The sequence below is a fragment of the Centrocercus urophasianus genome, unplaced genomic scaffold, assembly GCF_019232065.1.
Source record: "Centrocercus urophasianus isolate 14NV4802_14NV808 unplaced genomic scaffold, USGS_Curo_1.0 seq_22, whole genome shotgun sequence".
Taxonomy (NCBI): domain Eukaryota; kingdom Metazoa; phylum Chordata; class Aves; order Galliformes; family Phasianidae; genus Centrocercus; species Centrocercus urophasianus.
In genome coordinates, this window is record NW_024884778.1 from 6,776,798 (window position 1) to 6,798,999 (window position 22,202).

Here is a 22,202-nt window from a genome sequence, read left to right on the forward strand (position 1 = left end):
CCTGCAGCACATCACTGCTGTTTTTCAAAAGGCCCAGACTCAGCAAAAAACAGATGGAAACGAAACTTAGAGACCTTTAAAGATGTCAAGCATTTCCTTGCAATGATGGCCTAAGAATCTTTCTTCTTCCCATCACTTTTTTTTATTAATCGGAGCACACATGGCAGCTCCCTGTGTGGTACCACTTAGGGCTCACCCCATCAACAGAAAACCTTGGGAAATTATCATCTCAAGTTGTTACCACTGGGATAACAATGCTTTTATACCTAGAATTAAAAAGACGAATTGTCACAGCCTGGTAAATCAATACGCAACAGCAGGCACCGAACTCCAATACCGCTTCTCATGCCTTTCCTTCTCATAGATTGTCACTGTCAGGACCTGGCTCACAGACCCACAGAAAGGACTCCTTTGCACTTTGCAATCCCTGTGCTTTTGCTTCCAGGGCTACTCTTCTGAACATTTTGAAGCACTAACACATTTTGGACTTTAGGAAAACACAGCCTGCAGGAACCCGCTCTGGAAGGCAAATACGCAAGAGAACTGCAGAGCCCCCGTAGATCCCCAAATCCTTGTCTCCACCACCAAATGATGTTGAACAGAGAATTTTTGATCCTCCACTTCCGTGAAGCCATTTGTGCAAGGATCTGAATCAACCTTCTCTTTCTTTTCCAAAGAGCATTTGCCAGAAAAAAATGCCAGAAACTGGCATTTCTAACATCAAGAGGGCAGAGTGCTTGTGAAGAGCCAACCATCTCTGAAGAGACTTTGGGGACCTGGTGTCAGGTTCTTATTCAGAGATGACAGCCATTACCATAAGCATAAGATTAAGGGCTCTGCCCTACTGACTGTAGCCAAGTGCTCCACATGAGTTGGCTTAGCACTGATAAATGTCACGTTTACAATGCATTTGCAACATGAAAGTCCATACTTTGCTTTCCAGGGACCTCTATGCCTGATTATCAGGAGAGTTAGAAGCATTCACTGAAGTCTGATGAATAGAATTAACACATCATTTAAATAGAGACTAATATGTATGCAAATTGGAAAAAGTTAAAAATAAGAGTTCAACCCATCATTTAAGAAAACGCAGACCTCATCCTTGTGAAATACGAATGTTTCAATTCACATCATATCTTCACATCTATGTTAGCTGCTCTGCATGTGAACAATAGGGTGCATCAAGCCCATTTTGATTTTATATTTGAACTTGGACTTATAAAATGGATTATATTGAAACTTGAGTAATATGTATGCTAATTAAATACTCCATTTAATGACATAAATAAAGACAAAGACCAATCACAGGTTAATTTATATTTGCAAATTTCCTAATTACTGTGTTTTCCATTGGAAAGCGGGAACTTTATTTTCACAGTCACTGCAAAAAAAAAAAAAAAAAAGAATAATTTCTTTGCTGAAATGATTTTAAAAATCTTTTCAACTTTTTTTTTTTTTCTTTATCCTCTAGGACCGACTCAAATAGAGTTAGAACTCAAATGGATTCTGACCTGTAAGCTGGCAGAATGAAATGCATGCCATTCATACTGATAGAAGAAACGTTTTCTTTTTAACAAGCTAAGTGTTCTGCAATAAACTAAATGAATTCACAATATGGAACATTGTGCATCCCAAGGCATTCGTTTTTGCCAAGTTGCATAGGCTGGCACTTTATTTTAAGAGAAGTGCAAAAAAGCCCACCCTTGCTCGCTACTGTTTTACTAGGCTGCTGATTCCTAGTATTTATCCATCCTGTTAAGATTGCTGAATTGATTTAATATTCTCCCCCTATAATTTTACACTCAGACCACATCCTGCTGTGAAATAGCTAGTGCTAATGTTAGTCCAAATGCTGCTATGGGACTTAGGACATCGCAGGGCACTTCAATAGCTATATTTTATAGTTACAAGGAGAGAGAAAAAATATAATTCATCTGGCTGCTGTGGTTAATTCGCAGTTTCACAGCAGAGGTATACAGTTCCCTCTGGGTACATCTACTTGTATTACAGGATATTTCATTCACAGTTCATCTGAGATATTCCTTTAACTGTGAACCTACAAATTTATGTGGCACATCTTCTACAGAGATAGCTGTGTACAATTCAGCACATACTCTTACATACTAAAACATTATATAACATACATAAACCAGTAACAGATGAACAGAGAACATAAACTATCAACAAATCAAACAGCAACAAGTTCTTAAATTGTTTCTTGCAGCTGAGAAGGGGAACAAAAAGTACAAACCCAGTATCTTAACAGATACTCTCATTTTTCACTTCTTTTTCCAAATTGATTTAATTTCAGAAAAAGTTTGATTACAAAATTTGATTTCTTTCTCTTCTCAATAGCTAATTGTAGTTCTAACAGCCACATTTCAAAAGTTTCAAAGTTGCATTAAAGCTTCTTGTAAAATAGCCTGGAAATGAACTGGCAGCTGAGTCAGAGAAGGCAGCAGTAACACCCTCTACCACTGTGCTCATCTGAAACACATACTCCTCATGCAGTAAGGTTTCCCAGTGCTCACAAACCAACTCTTAATGGAGCCTAACTAAAACTTGTGAGTATTTTAAAAATACTGGTTCAAAATCAAGCATCACAAAATAGTTGTTTTTTTTTTTTATCGGGTTACTGCACAGATCAAATCTTGCTCATCTTTTTTTCAAGATCTCATTACTACAGCAGCAGTGTGGAAGGCATTTACAGAGAAAGTGTCTGGAATTAATCAGTTTAATTAGTTCCACAGAAACAAAACAGAAAGATCAATTGCAGCTGTGCCACAGATTTCTCATTGCCTGACCTGGGATGCCCCTGCCTACTCCCCTTTGCTCTCTCCAGAGGAAGGTATTTCTGCACATACTGGGGAAATGCTGTTACACCTCTAGAGTGGTGAGCAGAGTGTCAAAAGCAGTTTTCCAATCTGCTGTTGGGACTTTGTCCCTTTCAGTGAACTAGATGGCCTATGGGCAAAGCAAAGAGCTGTAAGTCTCAGCTCTTACAGGACACATTTTATAGCAAATTGAGGATTAAAATATAAACTTGTGGTGGCTGTTTTGTTGTTTTCAAGGTCACCGACAAAGTATTTTGAATTCCAGTCTTCCACAACCAAAGCACGCATTCTCCTGTTGTTTGATTTAAGATTGCATGCTTGACATTATCTTATAAAAAAAAGTGATGCAGATTTGGGCTCCCACTGAGTTCATGAAAGTGCCGGCAGAAAAAAATGCTCTCACAACTGACCCACATGTACAAACCCTACAGAAGCTGTGAAGCACAGCTACAAGTAAGAGTCCTCATTTAAAGGCACCGCTGAAAATAATCACAATCCACCAGGACTGCCTGTTCTGGGACAAGAATCTTTAAGCAATCAACATGTCCTGCTTCTTTTGCAAGAAGATGATGTAATGACATCTCCAGGGCTGGTTTGATTTGGTCACACTGTGTGCTTGCTTGCAGGTCCTTTCCCCTGTCACCTTGGCCTCAAGCTGGCACTCGCTTTTGATAATGGCAGTACTGGCATAGGCAATATAGCAGTGCCTTGGGCAACAGTAAGGGTAGCAAACCACAACTACACCAACCTCTGTTCTTCTTTTTCAAAACTTCCAATCGTTGTTCTCCTAACTCTTTCATAATCTTAGGCTCCCTGCTGCAAGAGAACAGATGGAATGAAACTCCAAACAGATTTTTTCCACCAACCTGCATGTCTCCTGACACAGTTGTCCTCTGCAAGCTGCCTCTGCAGTTTCTTTCCTGCCCATTTTGTATCTTCCTTTCCCTGCCGAAAGCTGTAGCCCTCCCTCTTTCCTCCCCACACTTCTTCAGTGTGCTTTGTTATTGGCTTCATGTTACTCACTTTGAATGTGATGCATTTGAACTGTATCTTCTAAATGCTTTTTCAGCCTTCCAGTCTGTGATTCACAGGACAATTTATCACACAACTCCTCTTTTCTTACAGTTGCATGCGTGCTTTAAAGCTCACACCACAGAACTGCGCAGAATGAGCCTCTGAGCTCCCATGCAGGATCAATGACTCCTGTGGTGTGCCTGAAGAATGGCTCCTTAACCTTCTTTCAGAGCCCAAAAATGATGGAATTTCTGTAGTCCACTGCTTTATTGTCTTTCTTGTCATAAAGCTTTTTCTACCATCAAACCTAAATTTCCCTCTTGCTGCAATTTAAGCCCAAGACTCCTCATCCTAAGCACAACGGATGCAGAAGATCATTTATTCCTTGCAGGTCCCATTCATGTACTAGAGCACTTGCATCCTCACAGCTAGAATCACAGAATCACAGAATCACCCGGGTTGGAAGGGACCTCAAGGATCATGTAGTTCCAACCCCCCTGCCTAACAGGGCCACCAAACACACACATTCAGATCAGGTTGCCCAGGACCCCATCCAACCTGGCCTTGAACACGTCCAAGGACGGGGCATCCACAACCTCCCTGGGCAGCCCGTTCCAGGGCCTAACCACTCTCCTTGTAAAGAAAATCTCCTTGTAAAGAATCCTGCCTGCCCATCTGGTCTAACCAGCTTCCTCACAGGAAGGGTAAACTGCACAAGAATAGCCACAGTCCTCTCTCATTTACACCTAGAGATACACCAACCTCTCATAAATTTGGATTTGCTTTTCATTTACAGGACAGCTGTGAGGAGAACACTGCTTCATGAAATTCAGATGAAGGCTGGGCATGCATGACAGAAGAAGAATCTGGCTACAAGTACCTGGCAAGAAGTAACTTGTTATGGCACTTGCATACTCCTGAAACCCATTTAAGGTGATACAGGTTCTTCATCTGCGGACTCAAATTTACCAAAGCAAGGTCTGCTTTAACTGATATCAGTTACTCAAAAGTCACTCTGCTAACATCAGTGGGGCTGCACAGATTTGAACCCGAAGCAAAACCTAGACTGTGCTGTTTCCTTGAAGTGGGACATTCCAGGCTCAAAGTCCTGGCAGTTACCACTGATACTTAAGCTTGGCAAATCCCACTCCAACTTCTTTTCTTTCTCCTTTCTTAAGGCAATATCTATTTGTTTTAAAGCAGCAGCTCACTACTGACCTCACCAATGAGGAAACTGAACTCTTGCAGAATTCTGTTTTGCAAGAAAAAGTAAAAGTAGTGTTAATTAAAGAAGAGTAAAAGTAACAGGCATATAATGAGATAACATGCCCCTTTACACAATCTAGCTCTTAACAGATCATCCAGCACGCTTAAAAAGCAACTTTCCATCTGCAAATCTGTCTCTCTCTCTTTTTTGTCTAATGAGCATGAGCTAGTCTGTTCAAAAGCCCAAATGGGCATCTCAGGGCCAATTCAGCAGCAGGGGGTCCGTTACTATAACAACTGACAACTCCCATGATTTCTGAAAGTCCTGAAGGAGCTATTTGGGGAGGAACAGCACTACGGGCCACAGTGTCACAGCCTAACTTGTGCTTGACCTGCTCAGCTGCTCCTGCGCATGGGAACGCCCAGTGCCCAACCACCAGCCTGGATCCCTTCCTGATCTCCACAATAAAAAAGGATGACACTCCACAGCCTGTCAGGAAGAGCAGCCACACACCACACTTTGGCTCTCCTCATGAGCTCTTCTCCTCACCCCAGGCTGCACGTTGCTGGATGAAAGAGAAGAGATGCAGTTGGAGAAGTTTTCATATTGATTTTCCCCATGATGAGTGCTCCGAGAATGATGCCAACAGCTAGAACAAGCAACTGGTGGCTGCCCTAAGCTTCAGGCTTGAAAGCAAGCTGCCTGTCATGGGCACAAAAGCTGAGCTCAACTCCCTGCTTGAGATGAGAGGGAGATGATCACAGGCTGCTTCCCTGTAATGAAAACGAACAGTGCTTTGAGATACCGCACACAGCAGGGCCTGGTGTTTCAGTACCTATTCCTCCAGCACAGGCAAAATCAAATACAGTCATCTTCTGCAACAAAGCCTGGAGTGCTTTTCCTGCATTGCCTGGGTTGAGGCAGGGAGATCAGAGGGCTCCAGAACCAGGCTGGGCTGGACCCTGTCTGCCAGGCAGAGCTTCCTCTGATGCTGCTTTTCATCATACCAAACTCCACACAGTCATTCCCAGAGATGCATGCCGTGTTTGTTGTGTGCAGGGCACATTAGTTACTCAACCTCAGAACTGAGATGGACACAGGGATGGGTTTCAGGCACACAACTCACCTCCATGTCTCTTCTCATCTGCCTGTCGTGCTGCCCGCCTCAGCTCAGAAAATTTCTTTCCTTTGTCAGTTAATTCTCCCCACAGGCTGTGATGACATGGGCTGCACTCTGGGGCACCGCTGAACTCAAGCAGAGCACAAGCACCTGGACATGGTCCTCAGGCATCACCCGAGCAGTGTCAGCATGAGCATCCCCATCCCTCCTGCCTCTTTCTGGGCCCTCAGTTGCACCAGTGCAACTCTGGTTACTGCATGAACCAGACTGGGAACTAATCTAGTTTAAATCAGAGCAAGAAAAAAAACCAACATGGATTATTTCTCAATCCAGCTCATCACATGGTTGTACAAACATTTGCTTTGGTATCACAGAGGGCAGTGCGAGGGCACGAATGGAAGAGGCTGCTTAAACCCCTGCTGCTGAAATAAATACTTGAGCAACTGCACCTGAGGCATTCTTAAAATCAACACATCAGCTCTCAGAAAGTGTTACCTAGCAAGTCCAGGAGTGAGAAAACAAGCAGAATCACAAATGTTTTAGAATAAGCTGAAGCAGCTTTTATCATTGTGAGCAAGCAATTTTACAGTGGTCTGTAAATTTGCAATGCTCCTTTTTCAATCAGTACAGTAGATGAACAACACATTGTGTACTCATAAAATAAAACCAAGAGATAGGTTCAAGCATCAATTTCAGCACTTTTTACAACCTACTACAGGAAGAAGTTCTCTTTACTTTTTCTTTTCCCAATGAAGTTTTTTGCACTACCCTACCAATGGAACAGCCCATATTCCCCAGAATTTAACACCAAATGTCAGTTTTCCAAGCCATGGTAATTAGGTATGATAACTACAACAGCCTTTGGTCTTACGCTGCAGGTTTCATTTCTAAATTACAAATTGATTTAAAAATACAGCAAACCAATCCTTTTTTTGGTGCTGTTTCACCAGTGACTGCATTCAGATGCTGAAATATTGAACACCTGAGCTTGCTCCCAATGAGGTCTTTGCCACCAAGTTCAACAACAAGATTGTCAAACTGTAAGTGAGTTGGCCCCAGGTCACACAGAAAATCAATGAGAGTCAGAGAACAAACTTGCATCTCCTGGTGCTCAGTGTTGTTCCTTCTGTGCAGAAAAGTACTGCTGGAGAAGTGTGAGGCTGTGTCACAAGACCTGCTCCAAGGCCTCTCTGTTCAATTCAGCAGGATGCTTACTAGAAACCTAAGAAAACTCATATTCTCTACTAAATTCTATAGGGTTTTGCCCAAGGAAATTTAAAGGCCTCTTTTTCCCAAGCCGTCTCTTATACACACAAGGCTATAAACAAGCAATGCAAGCTTGCTTGCTCTTTGAAAGGCAGCAGCTGTGTTGTTCCAAAAATCCCTCCTGAATGTAAACATATTAGCACTGTATAAACAGCTTGATTTAATAAGAAATGCAATACAATATTCCTGCTTTGTCTTTGGGATCACAGTGTTGATGGTGGCAATAATTCAGAGGTGAATTATGGTATCTGCAGAAAAGAAAGAAACAGAAAACTCTCCAGCTATAGCGCTGAATTAATTTCTACCTCTTAGCTGAAAATGAGAAATGGCTATAATTTAGTTCCCATTTAAAAGTTGCTGTTGGCTAAACTCTAAAATCTTAATTGTGTCTTAATATTCTCTGCTTATTTTTCCCTTTGAAATCACAGTCTATAGCAATGTAATATTTAGATTAAAAATCAAAACGGAAAACAAACAGGGGAAGGTCACCAGTCGCTCCTAAAAATACTGTTTTTTTCTGAAGTGACAGAATGCAATGTGCATCTCAGTATTTTAGTTGATTTCTTAACCCTATTCACACTTTTACACCTCTGTGAGAAAGAAAGTGCCACTGACCTCGGGTTTTCCTTACAGTGTCAATGTTCAGGACTTGTTCAATTTGCAAGAAGAATACAGAGAAAGCTTCAAGCCATAGTATGGCTCATCATGCTGTAGGAAGTCATCGTGTTGCAAAAAAACTGAAGTCACACTCAATCCCTAAATAGTTTGGAGGTCACTACCAACACATTGTGATTCTCAAAGTTCATAGAAAAGGCTTTAAGAGTAACAGTGGCAGAGAATGCAGAACATGGAAGTCAAATTTTAAACTGACCTTGAAGAACTGCAGAATGATCTCACAGTACTGAGTCTGGATATAAAATCACAGATGCAAAACAAATGCCCAGAAATGCAGAAATCATGTGCTTGGTAAACTGCAGCTTTCAATGCACACACTTGAATGGGCTCTGTATGAGCTAGTAGCACTCCAAAGAAAGATCCTAAAATCAGAGTGAATAGTTCTCCAAAACTATGGTTGTCCAAACAGAATCCAATTTCTGGAATCAGTCTGAAAGGAATGAATGCTGCTATGCCTCAATACTAAAAGATACCAGTTTCAGGTTTTAGAACTGGGAGCAACAGCTCCCTTCATTGTGCCCAGGGCAGCTCAAGGACCATCCAGGCCAGCTTCTCCTTATGAAGAATCAAAGATGCATGGAAACAAGCTGCCCCCATGCCCAGGAAGAGGAACTCCTACCCACCCTCTGTGCACTCCGTGGCTCCCGGTCATCACACAGTGATGCTCTCTTCATTGTTCTGGGATAACAGACAGGACAATTTTTGCAGTTTCATTATGCTGACCTAGTTTATTTTCTGCTCTTCCAACTTCAGATCACATACATCTCTTTGCACAGTAGTGCCATTAGAAGTACTGAATTTAAGAAACTTCAATGGAAAGGTAATTCAGAACTGCTGCTTGCCTGTAAGTTCCCATCCCTTTTCATTACCGAGATGGCTATCAGATAAAAAGAAGGAAATGACCCTTTCTCATCAACATCAATCATATCCTTTCGCCATTTGTCCAGGATCCACATGGAAAAGGAACTAAGAACAGAAAATTACCTCTGCAAATAAGGGAGTCTTATTCAGAAATGGGACAAATCATTCCCATATACGTTAAATTACAAGAAGCCTCTAATGAACACAGCATGGAAGTTCCATAGATACAGGGAAAGCTTCATCAAACAGTGACTGATTCTTACAATTCTCCTTTTCACATAAAGTGAAGGGAAAATGAAGCTTCTTTACAATATATCATCACAAAACTTACTTTAGTTCTGTATCAGAGAATGAGTTACAACGGAGCAGAACAGAGAGAAACGTTTTGCCAAACCTTCATAAGCAAATCATTAATTCCTTATTTTGGTCCCTGGATAACAGGGGACCAATGCAATGTGAAGAAGCAGAAGGCTTTGCTCTGCTTCATTGTTCTACTTATGTCACCTCTGTTCTTTAGTCTTGTAATCCCACAAATGCTCAGAAATGCAAAAGTGAAAATATCATTTGTTTTACCCTTGTGATGTATTGCCAAAGGGTAGCCATGTCTCTTCTGCATTTTCTACTTGTCTGCGTGGTATTTTTCAATGCTTTTTCTCACAAGAGAGCAAACAATTGCTGTGCAAGAAAAGACCCCTTGGTCCAGCACGCCTGTCCCCTTGAGGGTTATCCTTTTACAACAAGCATTTCTCTGCATACAGCATCTTCCCCTTCAATAGCACGTTTCCCTTACTGAAAAATCTGTCTCAAACTCTTCTTCATGCCATTTGCTTTGATGGTGTTATTTAGCAAATTATTCCATATGTTGCCTATTAGATTTCAAGCTAAGTATTTTTTCCTGAAAATCCAGATCACTGTTCCTTTCCAACTTGTAAATGACACTCTGAGCTGTTTGAGGTTCTCTTTTTCCCTTACCTTCAAGCACTCCCAGAGATAAACATTTTATTTTCCCTGAAGAATGCTAATCACATTGAAAAGGGCATACAAAATGTTGTGTTACCACTTCAATGACATGGTCTGCACAGCGTGAAATGTTACCGTGGACAATTTGTGTTCTGGCTGCTTGCTGATTTATCCTAAAACACGCATTCCCTTCTCTTATATACGTGTTCTGTATTTGTTTAAAAAATCCTTGGAGCCATGAACTAGAAATGCATTATTTTGAACTGAGAACGAGTACCCTCAAGTTTATTTATCGTTCCTCAATTTATTGCCTCATATTTATAAAAAAAAAACCTTTTGACACAGTTTCCATGCCTGTATTAATTTTTAACCTCCAACATTTTTTTTTTTAACATCAGCTATACGCATACAAATGTATCCATGGTTGTCAAAGGCTTAAATATATTATACACTCATACTTCTACCAAAGCTATCGATGAATGTTAACTACTCATGCAAATTATGCAGAACAGATAAAATCCAACTGCCGTCTGTATGCAAAATAACAAATATTACAGGTTTCAGTTAAAGCCTTTGTTGCTGTACTTCCCTTGATTTATCTGCTAGGTTGTTATTACTAAGCAAATAAAAATGTTATGAGGTAGATGGTTAGGAATTTGAAAGATAAAAAGCATTTAACTTTAATTAATGTATGTTAATTTTAGACTTGAATAACATTATGATCTATTACAAAAAGCAGTATTTACCAAAATTAGTCTCATCACTAAGCCAGTTCTTTCAAACCTTAATATTCTCTCAGGGACAGCACTGTTACTCTTTAAGTGGATTAAATACTAATTTTGCAATTATTTATCTCCATCCATTAGTGAAATTGCAGGAAATGTAAATGTTTTTCAAACAATGAGAGATACCAACATTCTTCTCCATAATGGTTGTTAGCATTTTATCTCCAAATCCATCCTCCCTAGCAGAGCATTTTGTACTGAAGCAAGATCAACTAGTCCTACACTACAGTGCTTCAGAATATGCCACATACTTTGAGGGCTTGGCTGGTATGAATGGGACCACGTTTACTCTTCCAAAAGAAAGAAAAACAGGAGAGATTTTGGACAAGAGGTATACTGAAGAGCAGGACACTGAACTGGCATCTTTGTATCTTTTCCAATTTCGGCTTCTATGCATGTATCAGTGCAATTTTATTCACTTGTTTTATTGCAGTCATGTCAATTATTAGCTAATATAAAGAGAAATGATCTTCACAAGAGTACTGTCATCTATTCACTAATGTATTTTAGAATGTTCCCAGCCTTGACAATTTGTCATTGATCATCAGGAAAATGGGGGTACTGGAAAACAAATTGGTATTTTTTTAACTGATTCTGCAAATAAAATGATCAATGGACTGCTATTCCTCACCAAAGCTACTTTTCTGTGTCTTGGCTAATCAGATTTTGAAATAATTCCAAAATACCTTTTCTGAGGTTAATCTCTGGTTACATTTCACTACAAGACAAATGAGGTGTCTCAGAGTTTTGGTTCTGACGTAAGAATGCACTCCAGCTTCTGTCTTCTTCTAAATTAACTGAAGTTGGTTTGTTGGTGGCAAACCTAGCCTTCACCACTGAGCCCAACCGGTGTAAAGGATGACATCTCTCCTTAAGAGGATGTTTTTCCTTCAGGATCTGTACTTCTGAACACTTCACCAATGCTACTTTTAGAACGTGCTCCTAAGTGCAGTGTTATGGAGCATTAAATGATTTTATCCCCCTTTCATGGAAATACAAAGGAAGAAAACAAGCACCTTAAGATCACACAGGAATTAAGTCTCACTGGGCTTTTCTCCCATGACCATCTTTCCTCACAGCTAAGACTAAGGCCAACTGTGGAAATACCTGTTGACATTACAGCTGGCTCTGACATTGCTATTAGTAACCAAATTTCACGACACAAAAAAACGGTATTTGAGGCTGTTGAATAGTTAACCCAACAGAGACGTTCCAGCAACCAGAGAGACAACTAATGCATCTATCATCATAACATCCAACAAAATAAAAAACACAGGACCACACTAAAAAAATCATTCCAAACGTGTTTTAAACCATGATCAGTTTCTGCATGTAAAGGAAACATGCTCACCTCCAGTAGACAAGCACAGCAATGAGAAGAATGAGGCACACAAAAGTCAGTGCTGAGACCACAATAAGCGGGATGATCCATTCCATTTTACCAGGAGAAGGTCTCGTGGCCATGCTGGAACTGTTCTTGTCAGCTGCATATTAAGCACACAATAAAAACAATCACAAAGTGTAAAGAGATTTACAGTGTGGAGAAATATGTCAGGAAAACAAATAGTTTCTCCATTTTACATGATATGAGCAAACATTCAGAGCAAAGATCTTCTAATTGCAGGGTGGGACTCCATTTGTCTTTAATTTGAAACTTAAGAGCACAAAAGTATGGTGTTTATTGCCACATATGGCTTGGATTTTACTCCTGCCTGTAATTACAGTGTCATACACAATTTTAGGAAGCATGCAAGCACCTATTATCAGACGTGGAGGATCCCACTGAATTATTCCACCACAGTAGCAAAGTAAATATTTTGCTCCATCATCACTGTTTGCAGGTAAATGCACCCTGTTTCTCAACACTACAGGGCAGCTCTTGTTTGCCAAGTTCAGCATACTCTCCTTCAGAAGTAAATTTCTTGGTAACTATCTTAAAATAAAAATCCTCAACATGTTGGGTGTCATGTCACATCATTTGCTGAATTGTCACAATCTGGTGAGTTACTGCATACGAATGCACTTTTTAGCATATGGATTGTCAAGATGGATGGATGAATGAATGGATAGTATGTGTTGTAACTGACAGAAGAAATCATTATGCTACAGCTTTTGAACAAAATTAAAGTTGGTCAATATTCTGAGATCTGGTCGAGTAACTGTTTCACTTTTTTCATGATTCGAACACCATAATAAAATTACTGCAAGTACGGAAGTTAATGAGAGTGGACCCTTTTCAGATACTTGTTTATATTTATTTCAAAGATAATTATCAGATATAAATTTCAAGCTGCTACAGAATTGGACTCAAAGACCCTTCTGTGAGTCCCTTGCAGCTTGGGATATCCTATGATTCTAAAATCATGGTAGGCAGAATGAGATTATAAACAAAAATATAGAAGTGGATTCTGTATTTCATTCATGTTTCTGAAAAAACAGGCAGGAGCTGATCAATACCTGTCAGTGGGATATAATGGGAAACAATTACTGTGAACAGCTTCTGATTTGAATGAGAATTGAAATGTACATACTTGACTTCTACTTATCAGCCCATGCAAGTCTTTCCTTACCAATGTGCTTCCTTGCCCTCCTTCACTACTGTATTATCATATCTTCTGAAACTGCTGCAAATCCGACCAGAAGAACATAATTGCCTTTGCACCGTGGGCAGGCAAAACACAGATAATTGGAAGTCACCAGATGTCACATAATATGAAGTCATACTCTATTTTAATAGTATTTAGATTATACTCCTCCATAGGCAGGAGTAAAATTCAACTAACATGGAAGTAAAGGTTAATTGTAAATGCTTTTTGCCTGACTGCTGAAAACAGAGTGAGGCTGCAGGCTGCTGCAAGCCCAGCAAGAAATCTTTCTCGTTTTAAGAAATAGGCTGATGGAGGTAATGCCCTTTAGCAAGCAACCTAAATGAAGTGCTAATCAGAGGGATGTTTGGGGGAAGTGAACGTGCACTGAGTGTAGAAATTATCAAAGCAAGATGAGTAGCCAGTTGTCTCTGACTTCAGTCTGAAAAGATATTGAGGTTACCAACAGAGCCACACATTGTTGTACTTAGAGCACGTGGCGAGCTTTAGTCTTCACAGCATACTAATAACATACAACATACCATTTTAAAGACAGGTCTTTGATATCCTTGACCAGCAAAGAGTAAGAAAAAGAACAACCCCGAACTAAAAGCAAAGATTTATTCTCTGTATTTGTAAAACTTGCAAAAATCATAAGCCCTGAGGCATCTTTTTTCTTTTTTATCAGTGCATTTCAAATCATCTAATAGCATGAAAAAGTTAAGACTGTGAGGTAAGTGTTACTAATCAGAACGGCAAAAAGGAAAAAGTAAAAGCACGCACTGAAATAAAGCCCAGCAAGGAGCCAAATGCTCCCCAGCACCTTAGATCTATTAGGATATTACTTCATTTCCCTCTAAGGACAATATTCTATTCTGTTTCACCTCCACATATTTCAACATAAAAACGTATGTTTTTGTTTGCATGGGAAGAAAATTAAATCCATTCTAAGCACAGCACAGGCAAGAGTCCCAGTGCACGCTAACAAATTCTGCAATGCTCATGATGCTCCTCTGACTCAGTCTACTGTGGAGAACACACTTATCTGCCCCTGCCAACTCCATCTACCGCAGATGTGAGGATCAGAAGTGCTCAGTGTGCCGAGTGCCAGAATTGCAAATGCCATTCCTGCATGCTGATGGCTGGCCCTGACTTCCAGTTGGGAATGCCTAGGCAGTGATGTGCTGCAGAAAAACATAAACCATTCCTGCCATTCCTGTGCTGGCTTTGAGGATGTGTTAGGTGTTTTCCACTGCTAAGTAAAGTGTTGAGAGAGGTTAAATAAAACAATGCTAGTAAAGCTGTTGTAGAATGACAGCTAGGGCTAGAAGTGTAGCAATAGAGCTAGAGTGCTGGTGGGTGTCTCATTTAGGCAAAAAATCCTAAGAATAGGCAGCACGCTGAGCAATGTGGAAAGAAGTTAAAGAAAGCACACACAAAAAAGACGGATCCAGGCCTATTTATTTCCCCGTTCACCTCATATCAAAACACATACAATTAAAAATACTAAGAATTTAACTCTTCCTTTTCCAAAGCAAGAATGTTGAGACATGGTATCACCAACAGCATATCCTTGCAGGGGAAAAAAAAAAAAAAGGCTTAAAAATGGACCACGAAACTCAATTTTTCATAAGAAATGTAAACAGTTTCCAGTGGCATATGCCTTCGTTGAATTAATTCAGTTTGCCTTTTACTGGCTTGGAATACATCCCGGTAGGAGGGAATAAAAATTATTACAGTGTATTTGTTTCAGGAGGTCCCACATGACACAAGCCTCAGCACTGCTAGATTAACTTCTACGTCTGCAAAAATCTGTAACTTGCACTTTTCTGCAAAGCACTCATTCAGCAATGCCATCCAGGTCCTGGAATGGATGAGGCCATGGAATGGACATTATTGTAGAGTAGTGGGCAGTGAAACTCGTGTACAAAGGTCAAGGCATTCTATAGACTACGAAACGTACTGTTTTTTCTGTGTATTCCTGGTAGTTGGTTACTGAGAATGGGGAAGTTTATATCCCTGAAGTTGCACTGCCTGCTATAGTAAGCAACCGTAGGTGCAATATATAAGGTATGTACCTTTTTATTTTGAAACTTCCCATTATCGTTCCTTGATGTTACACAAACCACAGTACAAAGTTCTGTTTGTTGTACTGTTACAGATCCCTAACTACGAAGTACACATTCTGCACGCCCAAAGAAAACCCCCACTGCAGTGCTGCCTCAGATCATCTTGTCACCTGAAAGAAAGGCAGCTACCAGCAAACAAAATTACTGACTTATACAAAGCTATTAGTTATTCAAACATGGAGTTGCAAAAACATGTGCTTTTTAAAAAGATTACTTTCACATGAGCTTGTATTATTGCACAGCTATTTTCTTCCTATTTCTTTGAAGGCATTTCTGCAGCATTCATACTTACAGGTTGAACACAACATGGCATGGCTTTTCACTGTTTTGTAAACAGATGCCAATCATGTTTAACCCTGATGTTGGATAACTGAGATTCATACTGCTTGCCTACTCAAATTGCTTTCAGTAATCCAATTCTTTCATATGCAAGCCATTTTACTGCTTGCTCATATAAACTGCCATGCGAAATGGCTCATATGCCACAGGAAAATACAGTTTAATAATCCTTGCCATGTATGGAGAAAGAAAGAATTACACAGATGTTTAATTATCTTAATGAGGTTACCCCCAAAAGGCTTTTGTAACCTCAGGCCTGGCAAAGACTGCTTAATAAACTAAAATTCACTATGCTAAAAGTACATGCCTGGCTTCAAGTTTAATCTGTACATTGTGATCTCTCTACATGGCCCTCCCAGGGGAAGAACTCAGCATAAATGAGTGGGCGCTGAGGGATGGGAGGACCCAGGTGAAGTTTCCATCAAGAGCCAAACCCAGGCCTCTGTTCTTAGTCCCAGTTCATGACTCAGGTTAAAAGCCCCAACCAGGCTTGCACTGCCTTGCTCACAACATCTCCTTTCTTCATCTCCTATCGAAAGCAGAGGGTCTGCTCAACTTTTCGGCACAACAAACCAAAATTCTAATGGGCTGTATCTGCTGTAGTCTGATTAAACTGAATCATCCTACTTCCCTGCTTCTTTCTTTTTTTTCTTTACTTTCTCTCTTTTTTTTTTTTTTAGCATCATTCTAATTGCTGCTTTTCTAATTTTCAGGTTTCAGAGTCACAGACAATGCTGAGCAGCTGTGTGTGTAACAGTTGCAGATCAAAGGTACAATTAGCCTAATGTGGGCAACAAAACAGAGAAAGGGATGATCAGTAAAATGAAAGAGAATGCAAGCAAGCGCTCAGTGACAGAAGAAAATCATTAATGTTGGCCAATACCACCAGACAAGAAGAGGCCGATGCCATTTGGAAAATAATGACATGGCCTCAGGAGAGGTGTGTGTATGTGTGTGAAACAAACACTAAAGGAAAATGAGCCTTGATGTACTAATTGGCCTCGCACTTTCCCCGTAATTTCTTGTGTTCCCCATTCCCTTCTAATCATCCACACTCATGAGTACTTCCCCATTCAGTTATCTCCTCACAACTGCTAATTTGTTGCTATAGAATTAATTTTACAAGTGCACATTGTTATGAAACAATTTTCTGCTCTTTAAAATGATTAAACTTTCTACTCACAAAGACATTTTGGAAACTCTGACAGCTTTCTTAAAAGTGTTTTCCTGGAGAAAAAAATGCATTAAAAAAGTTCCTGCTCTCTTATTCAGACACATCTACTAAAATATTTGGGCAAATTCTGGTCAGGCAGGCCTCAGCTCTTCCCAGTCACAGCCTGGGGACAAGATGCAAGGAGAAGAGCCTTGCCTGGATGGACTTTGAAGGACAACATCCTCACAACTACAGAGATTCAGACTGAATGCCTCTGTCCCAAAGGCACTAAGAAGCATCTCAAAATCTTAGCAGAACTGAAGGATGTTTGTCTTACAATTACAATCTAGGCAATGTCTTGCCACAGTTGTGAACAGCCTAGCTTTTCCCACCTAGAAGTCAAGGACAAGGAATGAACAAGGGAAAACGGCACACTCGGACCCTTCTTCTCTGAACAGCTACTCCTGCCTTCAGCTGCCAAACGTCTTCCCCAGCATGCTGAGGGACCTTGATGAAGCTTGTCTGGGAAGCTGAAAATCACAGAATCGTTTGAATTGGAAGTGACCCTTAAAGGCTATCTAGTCCATCTCCCCTGCAATGAACGGGGACATAAAACATGGCACAGTTCCCTCCCCTCGCACTGGCTACATCACCAGAGGTTTAACTAAGATTTAACTAAGGTCAGCTGGGGTAAAACAGATGACTCTTTCACTTATCTTATTCCCCAGCTAATATGTGCTGGTTACTTCAGACTTTGTTTCCTATACAGGGAAACCAGACTATTAATAGACAGCGATCTTCAGCAGTTATCCTTCCCCCATATAAGCACAGAAAAACCTCATTTGCAGAGTCTTTTCAAGACCAATCATCTTTGCATGCAGTCTTCAGGTAGGGTCACTTCAAGCTTCCAAGCCTGCAAGTACGCAGAGCTCTTAAAAGAGCCTGTCAGGTAGGAGGCAAAGCTGCATTGAACTACTTTCAGTGATAGTTCTCTGCATGCTAAAAAGAGACAGAAATCACTACAGACTGAGGGGATACAACCAGCAAGTACTTCTTAGCAATATGAATGATATTTCTCTCTTCATTGATTTTTATCTTCTTCATGGAATAAAACCCTATCTAATAAGAATCATTTTGTCATGATCTAGCTAGTAAGACCAGCTATTCATCCTTCTTTCAATTTGTATTAGGCTGAGAACAAGCCACAAGGCCTTCTGCCAGCACTTATATAAGGGGTGTCATAGTTGGGCCATCTAAGAAACTGGTGCAAGAGAAAACACAAAGCAAGAAAGGCAAGAAGAACTAAAGATAGCTATTCCAGAAGCAGGTTTACTGATGCAGATCAAACTGTTGGGTAACAATGCTGAATGCTTACTCACAGCACTGCAAAGAACATTCCCTCCCTCTCACTAAAATGGTGTTAAAGGCAAATGGCATGCTGAAAGCTGCCTGGCAGGCATCTCGCATCATATTCAGTGGGAGCAGTGGACTTTGAAGATGATTTTCAGGTGAGGAGTAAGAAAAATGGCAGTATATTTATTAAAAGTAAAATAAAATTTAAAAAAACAGCAAAATATGATGTACGTTTCTTGGTTTCCCCATTAATCTGTTCTCTTACAGAACAGTTATGATTCACAGCATTACAGTCAGGTCAGCATTTCTGTAACAAATGTTATTAAAGATAGGATTTAGCTTTGTTTTTTAAATTGGTTCTCAGCTATAACTGAGTGCACAACGTCTGCATTTTTGTGTTTCTAAACGTAGGGAAAAATAAATATTTAAGGTTTTTTCACAGTAATCTAACTCCAGACCTGCTTCGATGGAAAATGAAATTACAAAACAGTCTATAGATTAGCAAAATAAACAATAACAATCAAATAACAAATAATAAAAACATGCGATATCTTATAAATGCTGTGGTAATACACATAATCACTCAGACAAACTTCTTCTTGTATCCAAATCCTAGACCATACTCTGCCAACCAATCTGTATGAATGCACTCCATTTGCTCCTTGCAGTTAAAATATCTGTTTTTCTCACCAACACCTTGAGATCCTCAAGAAAGAACATGTCTATACCCAATGGACCTTCTGCACACTTAGCTGGGAGCACCAGGAGATGCCTGTTTATGTAAGTAGCTCCAGACCATACAGGATTTGGTGTTCTGATAGATGCAAAAAGATTGTATGTGCTGCGTACGTTATGTACAGTAGGTACATAAATCTAGAGTGGATGTATACAGGAGAGCTATAATTCTTATCAGGACAAATGAACAATTCCATGAGCTCACTCTGGCTGAGATCATTTCATACATAAAAGAAGGCAACCCCAGCACAGAAGGTGCCTTGCAAAAACAGAGCATGTAGGTTTTGAGGTGAGGAATAAACCACCAATGATCCCATATTTGGGAGAATATCTCAAAGCCCTATCAGGGAGAATCCTGCAGATAAACAAAATTAGCTTAGAGCATACAGAGAAAGCCTCCCTTGAAACACCAGCTTGGCACAGCAACCACTCTTACAAATTAATTTCACAGCTATAGTTCACTGCATTTCCTCTTTTTAAAAATCAAAACAAAGCTCTTCACGTAGCCTTTTCCCAAAACACTTTTTCCAAATTTTCTCTTCTATTAAGGAATTCGAGTAGCAGAAATCTGTTGTAAGAAAATAAAATTATCATCCTTCTCTCTCTCCTCCTCCCAGTAACAATTTGTTGGTCGGGTCCTGTGATGAACTATCTAATGGGGAAACCAGGCACCAAAAAAAATTGTTGTGCCTTTTGGAAATCAGTAAGCAATGTGGTTTGTGTAACTTCCCAACAATCTTATGCTTGTAAAAAGAGTTTCCCCGGATGTCACTCACCTGGATTAATGGTGATGAATTTGTTATCTGAGGGATGTTCCTCTGGAAACCTGTCGTCCTTTGGGAGAGGTTTTCTTGTTGTCTCTGGTCTTCTCGGGATCTTTCCCAGATAAAGTTCATCGGTGAACGCCGGCGGCACTTGGGTGGAAGGGAGAGGCTGGGGCTGAGTGTCTACTTCAGTAAAACTCTCCTCCTCAGGATGTCCAGCCTTGGGAGCAACATTTTGGTTCGGCTCTTCATCTGATATGGTTTTATTTCCTTCCTCCTCAGCAGTCCAGTTGGGTGAAGCCGTGGCCACGCTGGGCTCTGTGCTATTGCGTGCTTCCGCCGCAGCTGTTGCCCTGCTTTTCTCCTTCTTTTCAGCCTCCTTTTCATCTTCTTCCTCACGCTCTCTTTCTCCATCCTCACTTTCACTCTTTTCATCCTTCTCCCCTTCCTCGGCTCCCTCGCCATCCTTTGTCAGTGCCGAGTCCCGCTCTGGCCCTGGGGAGGCAGCAGCAGGCTCAGTGGTGGCCACCACAGGCCGCCCAGCCTGCTTGCTGGGGGTGGCTGCCGTGGGCAGCCGGGTGGGCCACACGCTGCTGGGGAAGGAGGAGATGCCGCTGCCGCTGAAGCCCAGCCCCGCCAGCAAGGTGCTGGTCACCACTGAGGCCACGGTGGCCTGGCTGCCACTGGAGGAAGGCCCCATCCCTGTGGCCATGGACACAAAGGAGAAGGGGAGCCCCGAGGAGGTCCAAGTGGAGGAGCCGGAACTGATGGGAGCCATGTCGGCTGAGGAGGCAGGAGAGGCTGTGGGCTTGAGGAGATCACCAGGAGCAAAGGGGAAGAAAACAAGAGCAGAGAGCATCAGTAGGGGTCCTAACACGCTATCTGTGGTCATTTTCCCTTTGTTTTTCTCTCCCTTTCCGCACAAACACCATTCTGCTATTCTCTTATTTTGAGAGACCTGAAGTACCCAGATGCAAGGCTGAACCAGGAACAGCAGAAGCAACAGAGCCACAAATGACTATAAGAGGAAACCTGTGTTTGCTATTTCTGAACAATCGCTAACATAAAAAGCCTCTTTATTCCTTATTTGATGGTGGAACACTCTCCATCCACATCACCAGTGACTTGTGAGTAGTGTTTCCTCTCAGGGGTAAGAGAAGATTTAATGAAGCTTAATGAGTTTAGCTTCATTACTCACAGTGCTTTAACCCTCAGAATACAGAAGCTTAAAAATACAGTGTTACATAAGGGTTGTCCTGAAATAACAGCTGTATTGCCAACATGTGCATCCACGGCTGGTGGGTTTGCTCTGATAGGAAACTGGCTCTTCCCACATGCACTGTGAGGGCCTTAAGTAGTACTGTTTTAATTTCCTAAAGTACCCATGAGCATCATTCTGCTAAGGACTAGTGCTGCAGCAAACATGAGATACTGCTCTCTTTAGAAAAGAGCTGCAACAATACTAGCTGGGCACTCCTGAAGGACTTGCAAAGCATCAGGGTCTTTTTGGCAAATCAGCTCTACCAGCATCATCTGACTGAAAGACCCACATGTGTACTTGGTTTTCTCCATCCATGGGATTCTGCCTGCCCATACAAGTTCCAGCCACTGCCAGGTAGCCTGGAGAACTGAGGGGAAGCAGAGAACAAACCATGAACTTAGACATCTCTGCAAACTGCCAATGTTACCCCCATAAAGTCAACTTGGTGCAATGTGCACTCATTCTCTGCGCACAAACATGTATGTTCCACCTGAAATGGAGAACTTTGGTATATATAAGAGAGAGACAAACAATTCTAAATTATATGTAGAAAAAGACAGTGAGGCTAAGTGCGTTTGTCTAAGGACAGGAAGCAAATATGTGCGAGAGCTGAGATCAACACTGTCCACATCACCTCAACATGTTCTCTTTCTGACTTACTACAATCTGCTTCTTGGTACTAGATTAGCCAGCAAGAAGAGCTTTAGGTGGAAAGGTGCCTACCATACAAGGACAAACAGGGGTTAAATAGGTCCTACTGAATCTCAAACAAGGCCATAAGATGTCTGTATTTCTGAAGCTGAAATCTGTAACTTAACAGTATTTCTGCATCTCTGCAATTCCCAGTTTCAATCAGGCCATGCAGTTGAAATGCTGCAGCAAAACAAGAAAGGCTCTCACATGTTATTTTTAACCAGCTGCAATCATAGAGTACCTGAGATCTCAAAAGCAAACCTGTGCTTTATAGATTTCAAGTCAAAACTTTAAATAAGCATCTAAACTTTTGGGTGCTTATCAGTGTGAATCCCTAAGGCACTGTGAGGTTTGCTCATTGCTGGCATGTGCAGTCTCAAAGCTCGACTGGGTATTACAACTTGGCAGCAGATTTTACATATCTAGAACACCTCTATACATCATTAAACCAACATTAATCATTCAAAT

General features: G+C 40.9%; 1 protein-coding gene across 1 annotated transcript in view; it reads right to left on the bottom strand.

The window, feature by feature from the left end:
- The window catches only part of PTPRG (protein tyrosine phosphatase receptor type G), a 378,176-nt gene that overhangs the window by 51,955 nt on the left and 304,019 nt on the right, over nucleotides 1-22,202 (bottom strand). The window contains exons 12-13 of the mRNA XM_042823259.1: nucleotides 19,793-20,588; nucleotides 12,074-12,206 (exon numbers count right to left, since the gene is read on the bottom strand). Coding sequence (XP_042679193.1) covers nucleotides 12,074-12,206; nucleotides 19,793-20,588 — 929 coding nt within the window. The remainder of the gene's footprint in view (nucleotides 1-12,073; nucleotides 12,207-19,792; nucleotides 20,589-22,202) is intronic.